The following is a 13,441-nucleotide window of genomic DNA, read 5'->3' on the forward strand; positions in this document are numbered from 1 at the left end:
GTTTGTTTTTAATGTGCGTTGGAATTCAAGGAATGAACTGTAATTAAAAATAATTTTTATGCATTGTCAGAATAAACTTTGATTCTTAAGCTAAGCCAGACGATGCTTAAGGATCAATTCTAGTATTGTAAATGAGGAAATTGCATCTTGAAGCAGTATATTTGTTATTGTCTTTTGACAGATTATTATATATTTGCTCTTTTTGTTCCCACAGTCACCATTCCTATCAATATTTTAACATGAGATGTATTTGGCAGTTTGGTGATAAATGTGTACAAACCCTCTAAATTCTGGCCAGGGGGGCTGGATCTGATGCGTGTGTAAAAGAAGTAAAATTAACAGTGACACATAAGTGAACTTGGTTATTCAACAAAAAGTTGTGAAACTCTGTATTACATACATTTCTGTGTGTAATGGTCCATAGATCATCTGTTTGAAATGCTCCAGCAGTTATGTGAGATAACATGTGAAAGTTGTATTACTTTGAAGTTTTCAGAATTTCATCTATAGTGCTTTTCACATGTGTAACTTTGGCTTTCAGGGATGACCCACCTCTAATGTTGAGAATTACCCAATGTTTCTTAACATTTGATGAAGCTCATCCCAAAAACTTCAGTTACAGATTTAACTACAGCTATGAAAACCCAAGGACAGGAACATTGACAACCATTTCACATATTGGGAGAAAGTGATTTTGATTGGGTTTTCCACATCATTCTTGTTGGGGTAGCAAGTGGTATTGTCTTCATTGTTTCTCTGAAACAGGACACTTGAGCAGGTATAGAGAGAACCTTCATTACAGTGATATTTATGGTAATTTATTAATTTTGTAATGCTGGTACTAATGAGGTGTGTATATCTACAGCATGTTATATATAACTTTTGTTACATGTCTAGCTGTGTTTTGTTTATGTGAAGTTCAACTTTCACATTTCTGTACTTTCAGCAAAGGACTTTTGTTGATTTCTATTCATTCATTGGAAATCTTACATAAGTCATATTTATGATTTTTATGTAAATACTTAAAATAATCAAAACCTCATCTTTGCAATGTGTAATGAGCCCATTCCACCTCTCCGAAGGTTAATGTGAGCACTGCCTCTGGTATAAGTATAATTTCTTTCAACCCATTCTGCATGGTGATGCATGTTATTGAGGTTCTGACTTGAGCCTTTTGAAAATTGTTAGATCTCATATGTATAAATACAAACAAATTTGGCAATCGGAAGGCTCTCCTCTTCAACCGCTATCCAATATTACAGGCTGTGTTATTTAGGAGGGGGAATTTATTGCTTGTTTATAAAAATTGAATCCTGCAATTCACAGCACAAATTTTCACTCAAGTTATCATGTGGTCAACTACTCAACATCATATCCCTTGTAAGAAATTAAGCAAATTGTTGATGTTGTCTTATGTAGAACAGGCTCTTGTTGCTTTATTAATCCTACAAGTGTTATAGCAAGTTCCCAGTTTTTTCCATCCTTTTATAATTTATTGTGGACAAAATTTTATATTTACTGTTGTGTAGCATGATTATCAGCATTTTTTTCAAACTGTGTTAGAGACTTATACTATCCTTGTTCTTTTGCTTTTTTTTTTTTTAATTTTTAAAATAGACAGGGTCTTTTGGACAATGTGTACCTCATATGACTTCACATTTCTTGAAGAATGTAGGTTTGGATATTCTGCTTCTTGAGGTTATTTATTTAGTGCCTCATGATTTGGAAATGGTACAGTAATTTATTTTGCAATTGTTGTAGTGTTATCAGTACTATGAAGGAATTTGGCATTGGGACTGAGGAACTGATACAGAATGTGTTTTCTTTTTAAAAACGTGTAATTTGAATAAGAACTGCAGTACATAATATAATAAATGAAGTAAGACATTTCAGAACATGATTAAAATGTCTTCCCTACCCTTTGAGCAGTAATATATTTTCAGATGTTAATTGTTTTTGTGTATGTGATGAACACATTACACCAAAGTGTAGTTTTGAAGAGGAAAAGAGTAAAACAGTATAGTGGTATTTGATTCATGTAAAGTAAAATGGCTGTAGCATTATGCTCTTTAAGGCTTAGTGAGATCTGCATTAAGTTGAACAAACAAAATTTTAAATTAAGTTATTTAAAAGTCGGTTGTAGTTGTAGTTTTCTGGGTAGTGACATCATTTAGTCTTGTAGGTGAGTTTTAGTGCTTCAGAGGAATGTATTGTCTCCAGTGTGAAGATGGAATATACATTCCTCCAAAAGTGCTGGTTACCATCTAGAAGACTGCACTGCATCCCATCCTTAAGATCACAATCAACATTTTCATCATTGTGAGAACTGAAATCTGAAGTTATTTAAATTACCTTGTTTGAAAGAAGTGGTCAGATAATAGTAGGAAAGTAAAAGATTGTTATTGGTCAGACAGTTTGACCTTTGAATTAAGAGCCATTCATAATTATACTGAGAAATTCTCTCACCATAATGCTGGTGTATATATGACATGATAGGACATTCGTGCTTTTACTTCTAAATATCCTTGACTTTTTTTCAGTATAAGTTGTTTTCTAGATGAAAAGCCACCAATTATACACTATAATTGTAAAGAAAAGTAATCTTCATCCTTAAATGCAAAGATTTATTAAAACAAAATATCAGTTTGTCTTAAAGTACTTGCCTCCCAGTTACAATGATTGCCTGTAATAATATGTTTAGATTTTTGCAGATGTATTGGATATTTCTCAAAATGGGATTTTTTTTACAGTTTGTGGATGTGTGATATTTAATAAACAAAAAAGGTATTTGTATGGTAGGAATGAATTTTGGTTTGTGTGGGGTGGTTGAGAGGTAGACATTAAAAATATAATAATAATTGAACATGCAACTGTATAACATAGATTTTGTGTGAACAGCTGAACAGCCAGTTTTTGATGACTTGGCAGTACATGGCTGCTGTCCAATATTAGACCCCCAGACTGACAACTTATAACCATTTAATTGTTTTTTAAAAATGGATCATAATTATATTCTTGTATGTTATGTTATAGCATGCCAGGATATAATGAAAACGTAGTTGCTATTTTTGCATTTCTTGTATTAGTATGTTAACATCTGTATTTCATAATGCATGTTTGGAAACTACCATGCCAATCTGCACCAAAGTTTGCACATTATGTTGGGGCACATTTTACTTGTGGTTTAAGGTACATAATGAAATTCCTTAGTTGGAGAAGGATTTGGAAAACAATACCGTATTTGTTTTCATGTAAATACATAAAAACTGCACTCCATTTATGGACACATCTGCAAGAAAAGGCAACATAACATGTGAGATGAAAAAGCCATGGATTGTTTACCCAGTTCATGGTTATAGTACCAACAATTCCCTCTGTATCTCAAGCTGTGAGTTCACTAAACTGAGCTTGCCTATATGCTTACACATGTATAACATGGCGGTATAACTTTTGTTTTTTATTTATTTTGAGAACATGTGTTTAGTGATAAAGAGAAAATATGAATGACAGGACATTATATGCATTGTCTGCATGAATTATATGAAATTGACAAATAATGGGGAGGTTGTCTATCCTTCATTTACAAAATTAGTTGGTAGATTTAAATTCCATGAAGCTGATACTGAACTTTACCAGATTTATTAAGTTAATGATACGTCAATAATACGGATCATACTAAAATCTGCAATTTTTTTTTGAAGTTGGTAAAAATAATTTTATGCATCTACACATTGTGATATCTTCATTATTGTGTGGCTTTATCATTGATATAATATATGATTTGTGCATTATATAGTATCTTTGCTATTTATTAGCTCTGTGAGTGATGGATTTATGTCTTCAGCAAATGAACTCAAGAATAATGTATGAAAAATTGAAAAGAACACATTTTGAAAATGTGTACTTAAAAATTTGAGTAGGCCTAAAACCTTTCTACCCTTGTTCCTTTTGAAACTGCAAGAACAACTTGTAGATCAGGAATTGATGCTGCCATTATTTTGTACTGAGTAAATCACACCTCGTAGGTTCATTGATTTTTTTTACAGTCTCTCTGAAACATTTGTAAAATGTTATATCACATATTAAAAACACCTACCATTAGTATCGTGTTTAGGGTTTTGAAGAATTAAATCTGGCTAGTTTTTGAAACTTCGAGTGGTTAGCACTGCTGCTTCAAATTTAGGAGGTCCTGGTTCAAACCTCAGCTCTGAGACTGGCTATCTTAACTGAGCTTTTTTATGGTTTCTCTTTGTCCCTCTACCTTCCAGGTAAATGCTGGGATAGTACCTTAAATTAAGCCATGGCTGCTTCCTTCCATATGCTTTTCAGTTCATTGCCCAGTAATTATGAAATTTAACATTACACATTACATAGCAAGGTTAAAAAGTAAAATGACTTTTACTACTGTTACAAGTGTTATGTGTTACCATAAAAATTGAACACATCAAGTACAATGATTCATAAATTTTCACACCTAACAGTTTTGTAGTCACTGCATTGTTATTTTCAGTTTCCTAAGAGGAAATATGATAATTGCCTACACTTCAAAGACCTGTTACAATAAAAAAAAGGTCTGGCTCCCACATTAAAAGACTCTAAATTGGTTCATACCTTACTTGCTAAGAATGTTAAAGAATACCAAGTTGGGGAGGCCTCCAGTGGCATGATGTTCATACTGAGTACTAAGAAATTTGATCTGTTCATATCTATAATATTGATATGTACAAATTGATTCAGTAGACTGATATACATGCAAATGAAGTTCCAAATAAACTGTTTCTTCACAACCGTAAAAAATGTGAGTATAGGTAATATTTGTTGTATTTGGAGCTTTGAAGTGACATTCATTTTAAAATTGCTCAGAGATCCTCATCTCCAAGTTTTGACTAATACATGTGAAAAACTTGTGTACGTGGTTAACAGGATTACAAATGTGGATTGTAAGTGTGCAGGAACTTAACTATTATTGCAGCATACCAAATTACAGAACACTTTGTAAAGCCACTAATAATTCTGTTATGTTAATTTTCGTAACTTGTTCTGGCTGCATTATTAGAATCGTTATTAGCAGCATATTATTCATTCAGATGTTGAAATTCTTTTGGCTTGTTCAAACCCTAGTCAGCTTCATTTTCAAGAGAATAGAAGCCAACTTAATTTTGTATAGAGCCCAATATCCTTACTTTATAGAAATTGTTTTATTTTCGACACAATGGGTAATATAACAGTAAGATGTTTCATTTACCACTTAATGAACTAAATTTTATAGAATCTGTAACCAAGAAACTTAATAATATATCAATTAACACTTTATTGTCTGAGTAGTTTTGTTTTTAGTGTTGATAATTTTATCTTACTTGTATGTTGCTGAAATATTAAACAAAGCAAAGATCTCCAATTGACCTACTTACAACAGTCACATGTGACAAATTCTTGTGTTTATTAACTCATTTTAATGACTTGCATTCAGTGAATTTGTATCTTAATTGAATAATACTGTCTTGGGGTCATACATATATGTAAATGACATTAACATTTCACAGGATTTTGGTTCATGTTGGAATGATGTACTTGAAGCATTTTTTGTTGTTTTTGCTTTGAACAGAAGGTAGAATTTTAGTGCAGTGGTAAGCTCATGTGCATTACATATGAATATTGAAAATAAATCCATAAGACAACAAGACTTCACATTCATAACATCAACAAATGAAAACCATAGAAGCAACAGAGATTATAAAATTTTGTTTTTACATATTTATGAATCTACTTCAGTCTTAAATATGACTCCTTATTTAAGCTAAAACTGAATATGAAATTGTGATTTTCATAATGTGACATAAGTGAAATTAAATGCAGTTGCTAATACTATATATGTGCTACATCAGGAATCAAGTAATAATGTATGGTAACATGGTGATGTTGGCTTATCTTGTCACTGTTTTGCTTGTCAGGTATTTTGACCAGTTGTCAAATCTAATATTCACATTTAAAGGTATTCTCAGCATTTTTGCTAAGTTGGTATTGTAACTTTTGTGTTTTTGTAAAAAAAAAAGTTGGTGAAAGATAGAACCTGTCCATTTGAGGTTAGTTTTTCAGCACGATGTTAGAATGTAGGAGTATCGTGTTTAATTACTATAATTTTGTGAACATTATTATTATTATTATTATTAATGGTGAATAAATAAATACATAAATTACCATACTTTAATTAGGAAAAGTATGACTTTTTACATTGTGAATTGCCTGAAATTGTTTTTATGACTTGATTTTTCTTAGTGTATTGCATGTTATTCTCTCCTTTCCATCCTTATTATTATCTGTGCATAGAGACTGAATGCTGGTGGGTGGTTTCTCTTGCATGAGAAAATCACATGCTGCCACACATCCTAATAGGAAGTTACATTCATGCTTGACAAATTTGTCAGTAAAACAACTGTTCTTCACTTACAATAAGTGCTATAAGTGGTGTCCTCCAACATCCAAGCACATTTCTCACTTGTGTAACAAATTCACATTCTATGTGCCTAGAATAAATTCTGGATTTTAATCTATGAAATCTCCAAAGTGCATGGATTATATCTACATGGCTGTTGTTTCCAGAGACAAATCACAAATTCAAATCTAGGAAACATGATGGCCATAGTCCTCTGCTGATTTGTTGATCAATAACATACTGAATTTTTGTGATGTAAGTTAATGCATTGTTCTGCTGAAAATACATCAACTCACGATTCTCAAAAACAAATGTTCAATGTTGTACTGTAGTAGGGCACAAGCCCGAAGAGTGGTTATGATGGAATGGTCACAGAAATAAACAGCTTATCTTACAGTGGCAGTTTTTCAGCAGCATGTCTCGTGTTCTGACTACCTGCAGGCAAAGCAACTGCTTGAACAAAATGCTGTATTGGATGAACTGCTTTGTACTGCATAATAGCTAGGACAGAACCCAACAGTAATGGGATTCAATCCACATGGTAACATGTGACATAGTGATAATTTATACTGTAATGTATATCAAAAGTTTTAATTGTTGCTTGATTTATTGATACAATTGGTTCTCATCAATCAGTTCTACGTAGTTCTTGGATGGGGGCGAAAGACATTTGTTGTGGATGAAAGCTAAGCTTGTTGCCTCATAACTGGAACGTTTTGATTTATCAAGTAATACTACAAAAATTGTTGCTATCCAGGATGACAAAAAAATAATTACAAATGTAAAATGTACAGGAATACGCAGAGAACTAGACATTTCCTAATTGTATCCGTATTCACACTTTCTTCATATTCACTAGTACATAAAAATGATCATGACATGTGTAATACACAAACATTATTTGTGTAAAGAACTAGGAAACATTTTTCTTAATGTATTTTTATTCACATACAGCACTTATGTATCACCTTTGACATGTATAAATATCTTTACATGATACTTGTTTCTTGTTGCATGTAAATACCATCTGTTATCAGTTATCTCCAATTTCAGGGAAATTATGCCAAACACAGGCTGCCTGCTATCTTGTACTAGGTTTTACAGTACTTACAAAAAATGATCAAGTAGATTGTATGGGCTTCGTTTAAAAAATGTTTATGTATAAATAATAAGCCTATTAAGTAAAATATGTCTCCGTTATAATTTGAAATATTTACGTTTGTTGAATTTTTAAAGAGTTTAATATAAATTAAAATAACATTTTTTTTAAATTCTCCAAAATGACTGTGGATAAAGGTGCACATGTAAAATGCTTGTATTAATATTAAAAGTTAAAAAAATGTTAAATGGGATTTGACAGTTAAGAGCCATGCGGTCTTGTAGAAGTTTGCCAGTGTGTCAGAGGTATTTCAAGCCTCCATTATCAGGGTGTCCTGATAATGGCGGCAGAAATGAATTCTGAAACGCCTGTTTACTTGTACCAGGCTACGGCTCTACAACTCAGAAGGCAGCCATCTTTGTACTCAGCCATTAGATCCTAAAAGCCTACTAACGGAAATTGTAATTGTATTATATTAATTGATGAAGTTAGCTAGCTATAGTTACCAGAAAAAGACGGTGGTATAATACAGGTAAATAAAATTTTTTAACGAAGGATATATTTTGGAGGAATATTCTGCAACATAAAATAGTACTCTATGCATGTAATATCGATCGAGCTATCGACACCAACCGTTCGCAATTGTGTGTTGGTAATCTGTGGTATGTTCAGCAGGTTAATGCGAACATTGGTTTGTGTCGATAATCGAAACTGATTTCTTGGGAACACGTATTTTGTAGGGACGTAGGTATGGTAGTGTGAAGTGCTGAAATAATCTATATTTATCGCCATTATATTATGTCATCAGCTTAACTTATTTGAACATAAAGACGGCTTCAGTTAAGCCGAGTTGAATAGACGAGAGTTTAGTTTATCCGCCTGTTGTGTAGCGTATTAAAAATTATTTTCGGCTTGAAACCAGTGAGGCATGTTAGAATTTAGATAGTTGCCATCTCTGTTCCAAATATGTATGTGACTCATATTTATTGTTTAGAAGCAAGATGGGACGTGTTATTCGAGGGCAGAGGAAGGGTGCTGGTAGCGTGTTTCGATCTCACACGAAGCACAGGAAAGGGGCTCCTCGTCTTCGATCTCTTGACTTTGCTGAAAGACATGGTTACATCAAGGGAGTAGTGAAGGTACCTCCAGTCCCCCAGATATCTGTCTGGTGTTGTGTTTAGTTAAACATAATGGACAATTTTACCTTATGTAACTAAATAAGATAATACATAATCCCTGTTTCTTAATGGTTTATTTAACGCTGCCAGATTACATAGAATAAAGGATTGAAAGGGACGTGGCAGAAAGCAGTTAGTGTCGGCATTTTTTGCATGGAGGAATTGAGGAAGCCCACAAAGAAACTCATGGTAGTCTCAGGGCCATGATGTGAACCTGGAACCTACAGTAGTGGACTATGAGTGTCAACAACTTTGCTACAGTGTTCCATTCAGAGTACCTTAAAAACCGTTGGTTGCTCATTAGCTCAAGAATTACCTGTAGTATGTTACTTTATTCAGTCAACACTTTCATGTGCAATTTAGGTACCATTTTAATAATTTAAACATGAATTGTAACTATATCGTAAGTCTGCCACTTGATGTGCTTCCTGATTCAACAGTTGACTGTATTTTGCTCACAAAATGAGTTTGTGGGTTTCTTATGATCCTCACAATAGACAGGAATCGTTTCCTAAACCAGCATTGTTATGGAGCCATGTTGTGTTATCTTTGAGATAGGGTCTAAATGATTTGGTAGGTAGATGAGCTTCATCTTCAAAAGGTTTGTATCTGTCCATGTACCTGTAGTTTCTGTATGTGGCCTCTTCCTTTTCAGGTATTTAGCTGCAGTTTTTAATTTCTCATCTTTTCATGTCATGACATTCTGCCCATCCATTTTTCCTTGATTGTCATCCAAATGAAATTTTCTAGAGGCTCCTGTTACTTTTGTCATTAGCATAGAAATATTTTTACCATGCAACATTTTAGTGTGTATATTAGCTGTCTAAGAGTTGTTTACTTTTTTATTGTGTTCATATTTTAGCTCGGTAAATTTCAGCACAGACCAGAAGTTGTGTGTTCGTTTGACCCTAATTTTTTTGCCTTCCCAGTAACATGATAAAGACAAGTTGTAAAGCAATGGTGGTTAAGTATCTTCATGTTTCAGGCTCTTGTCTTTCAAGTCCAAGTGACTCAAATGCTGTAGTGTTAATAAGTAGATCTTTTATGTGTACTTAGAAATTGTGTTCCACGGAAAACTGCTGTATAGTTATAAAACTATGCTTTCCATGCTTTACTGTATGTTGATTCTTTGGGTCTTAGAAATACTGACTGAAATCTACACTAGGCCTTGAAGATATTAAAGGGCATACTGATAGATTTTATTGCAGTTTTGTAATTGATGAGATGACTTCATTCATTGATAGGATATTATCCATGATCCTGGACGTGGTGCTCCATTAGCTTTGGTTCATTTTCGTGACCCATATCGCTTCAAGACTCGGAAGGAGCTATTTATTGCACCTGAAGGAATGTACACAGGCCAATTTGTGTACTGTGGAAAGAAAGGTAAAATATTCTCTGCAGATCATGATGATGATGACCAAATCAAATACTGTTTGAATAAAGTGACATAACTGACAAATGAATCACTTTGTGCCACAGAATAATTTTGTACACATGGCCATAGTTTTCAATCATTATATATTTATTCATATTTGTGTATGAAGTTCTGATATGGTCAGTATTCTTTTGGATAATGTTTATCAGTCATAACATTTGCTGTATATTGGTTTGAGAAAATGGATATAAGGATTTGTACCAATTTCTTATAATTCAGAGAGGTTTGTGAAGCTAAATAGAGGCTCTTTCTGAATGTCAGGTGCATTCTCGTCATTGTGCACTACATTAATGAAGTTATGACATTTTGATATACATATTACATTATTGTTTCCTTTCCATTTAAAGCTAATTTGCAGATTGGCAATGTGATGCCTGTTGGCAGTATGCCAGAAGGCACTATTGTATGCAATCTTGAGGAAAAGACAGGTGATCGTGGCCGACTGGCTCGTGCATCTGGTAATTATGCTACTGTCATTGCTCATAATCCTGATACAAAGAAGACTCGTGTCAAATTGCCATCTGGGGCAAAAAAGGTGATGCCTTCAAACAACAGAGCTATGGTCGGTAAGTAACTCTTTTAACACATATGGAATGATTGCACTATATCATTAAACACCTTCATAAAATTGGAATATGGTATACACAGAAAAGTAGCATATCTGAAAAATCAATAATAAATTAATGTATATGTTCCATATTTTAATTTGACTTTGGATGGTCTATTTTCATGGCATCTAGACATGTTGGAAGTTTCAACCTGTGAACATGCCTGACCAAGTCATCTGTGATTTGTGGAAGCATGGCTTTGAGATGTTGGTTTTTATTGTTTACAAGCAGCACAAGTTGTGATGTGATAAAAGTGATTACTTTAAATAATCAAGGGAATAACCTTAATTAGCCTATTGTACACAGGTGGTCACATGTCCTGTGGCAGCAGAAGAAGCATAACATTTTTTAACGAAGGTTTTTTATATGATGTTTGTCCATACAGTTAAACAGAAATTTCAAAGGTGCAGCAATCTTTTTGTTGAGTTGACTTTCAGACCATGCAGTAATGTCAGTCATGTGTGCTATGTTTAATCAGAAACAGTGAAAGGGTTTAGAATAAAAAATGGCAAATGGAACATGTCATGGGGTTGTGATTGACATTTATACTTTATGATAAGATTTTGACCAACCTCCAGTTTTTCTCATCATCTCCAGCTAAATGCCAGCTCATTTGGTGCCATTTATAACCTTTCTAGTTGACATCATGCCATTAAATTAAATAATAAATTAAAACTTGGCTGCTCTAATTATGTTAAAAATAGTAAACATCTTAATTGCTGTTTTAAATAAAAAATTGAATTAAATTTTAAATCTATATGTGTAAAAGAAGTTGCTGCTAATATTGTTTATAGAACTGTGAGCTGTGCTTCATGTTGTAAATTAGATCTTAACTTGACAGATAATTTATCAAAGAAGAGTGTGTTTGCAATATTGGGATTGATTAGAATAAATCTGAATTGTTGTATGTATTTTATTAAACGTAACTGCAAATTCACAGCATCATATATGCTATTATTTTAATGGTACTTTAAATGGACAGTATGGAATTGTCCTCATACATAGCCTTGTATTTAGTTTTTCAATAAAACATTGCAGTGTTTAATTGTGTGAATTAAATTGTGCTGCATCAGGATGCTGTTTCATTGTCAGCTTAGTCCATTCCTTTCTTCCTGTGAACATACAGAATCAAAATTTTTTGTTCTTTAGGTATTGTCGCTGGTGGCGGAAGAATTGACAAGCCAATTTTAAAAGCTGGTCGTGCATACCATAAATATAAGGCTAAGCGTAACTGCTGGCCTAATGTACGAGGTGTGGCTATGAACCCTGTAGAACATCCTCATGGTGGTGGTAACCATCAGCACATTGGCAAAGCCTCCACTGTTAAGAGAGGAACCAGTGCTGGTCGTAAGGTTGGTCTCATTGCTGCCAGGAGAACTGGTAGGATTCGTGGTGGAAAGACCGATACGAAGAAGGGAGATGATTAGACTGACAAGTCATGTTTGATGTATTTGAAAATGTACTATCTGTTTGTATGTTCAATATATTTGGGAATCCAATAATTTGGTATTGTATTTTGATTACACCACTCCTTATGTTATCACATATTAACTTACCTGAATTAATAATGCTCTTGTACTAACCTGAAAGTGGTTCATAATGTCTCATTCTTGTGTAAAGTTGTGACTGCTATGGCATACCATCCCAGTTTCTTTCCTTGTCCTGCCTTGTCAGTCTTGTATAAGCAAGGAATCTAATGGGTAAGGCTTTTAGTACATATAATGGAAACAAAAATATTTTCCAAATTTGTGTGGAGTTTCATGTAAATTCACCACTTGAAAGACATGGAATAATAAAATTGAAATTAGATAGCCAGTTAAAAGTTTTGAATGTTAATTCAGTTTCATGTGATAAATCATCACCATACAATAACATGTTTACTGTATTTTATGAATACCAGAGAATTTATGTGGTAAGTAACTATGCCATTTTATCACTTTCACATATTGACTGTTTGGTGATGAAAAATACATAACTTTGATTTTAAAACAACTATTTACTTTCTTTAATCCATATTTTAAGTGCATAGGTATTGTATAGAATGGTTATAATGTATTTTGAAGATTCTTTCACTGCAGAACACTGCCCTGAAAAACTAAACATGACACCCTTGGCTGAGATGTATTAACTGCTGTAAAGTGAGTGGCAGGTGGAACATTATTTATATTAAACTTTCTACCAGTCCCATATATCACATACATATTTTGTGAAAGTCATGTTTATTGTGAAATAATTGTAGTTGACTTGCTAGGAAATTTAATTTTTGTAAGTCTGTCTAGTTGGTGGAATTCTCTCATCTGTTTTATGTTTGTGCTAATTTAACATTTTCTTTTTTTATGTTATAATTTATTATAGTTAGATTACATAAAAGTGGGGAATTGACTAGCTCACCTGAAGAAGGACTATGCTGCATGGAGTGTGTTGAAGTCCAAGAATTAAGTTTATATTAATCTCTCGTCTGTACCCAGATGTCCTGAGGTGAAATCTTTCTATCAGTGTTCTGAGTAAAGCAAACATCAGGTAAAGGTAAAATATTCATTATTTGCTTTCTTGTGGACAGTACTCAGAAACTCATGAAAGTAAAGTTGGTATCTTTTTGTATTTACCTTTGAAATAGGTATTACTTGTTTATATCATTCATAATTTGGGCTTGCAGTTGTGAATTTCCTGTTCCTGATAGATAAA

General features: G+C 33.2%; 1 protein-coding gene and 1 long non-coding RNA gene across 4 annotated transcripts; one reads left to right on the forward strand and one right to left on the reverse strand.

Annotated features, from left to right (window-relative positions):
- The first annotated feature begins 8,133 nt into the window (after positions 1 to 8,133).
- RpL8 (ribosomal protein L8) lies at positions 8,134 to 12,258 on the forward strand. Of its 3 annotated transcripts, none has more exons than XM_022079779.2 (5): positions 8,134 to 8,280; positions 8,527 to 8,671; positions 9,955 to 10,096; positions 10,496 to 10,714; positions 11,906 to 12,258. In XM_022079779.2, the coding sequence occupies exons 2-5, from the start codon at positions 8,534 to 8,536 to the stop codon at positions 12,181 to 12,183; spliced, it is 777 nt and encodes a 258-aa protein (XP_021935471.1). In that variant the 5' UTR covers positions 8,134 to 8,280; positions 8,527 to 8,533; the 3' UTR covers positions 12,184 to 12,258. The 3 variants fall into 3 exon arrangements, with proteins under 3 accessions (XP_021935471.1, XP_021935472.1, XP_021935473.1); XM_022079780.2 differs by having other exon boundaries at positions 8,174 to 8,276; XM_022079781.2 differs by lacking the exon at positions 8,134 to 8,280 and adding an exon at positions 8,291 to 8,418.
- On the reverse strand, positions 11,424 to 13,303 carry LOC147874808 (uncharacterized). The gene is made up of 2 exons (XR_015533633.1): positions 13,148 to 13,303; positions 11,424 to 12,449 (listed from the first exon to the last, which is right to left on the reverse strand). It is a non-coding gene; the product is annotated as an uncharacterized LOC147874808 (long non-coding RNA).
- Positions 13,304 to 13,441: the final 138 nt, after the last annotated feature.

The sequence above is a fragment of the Zootermopsis nevadensis genome, unplaced genomic scaffold, assembly GCF_977971745.1.
Source record: "Zootermopsis nevadensis isolate Lab colony 2312 unplaced genomic scaffold, Znev_1.0 Znev_ptg000004l, whole genome shotgun sequence".
Taxonomy (NCBI): domain Eukaryota; kingdom Metazoa; phylum Arthropoda; class Insecta; order Blattodea; family Termopsidae; genus Zootermopsis; species Zootermopsis nevadensis.

Excerpts from the sequence above, each read along its gene's own strand:
- RpL8 (XM_022079779.2), top strand. The coding sequence starts at position 8,534 with ATGGGACGTGTTATTCGAGGGCAGAGGAAGGGTGCTGGTAGCGTGTTT. Across the intron at positions 8,672-9,954 it reads ACATCAAGGGAGTAGTGAAG|GATATTATCCATGATCCTGG; the intron begins GTACCTCCAGTC and ends ATTCATTGATAG. Across the intron at positions 10,715-11,905 it reads AAACAACAGAGCTATGGTCG|GTATTGTCGCTGGTGGCGGA; the intron begins GTAAGTAACTCT and ends TTTGTTCTTTAG.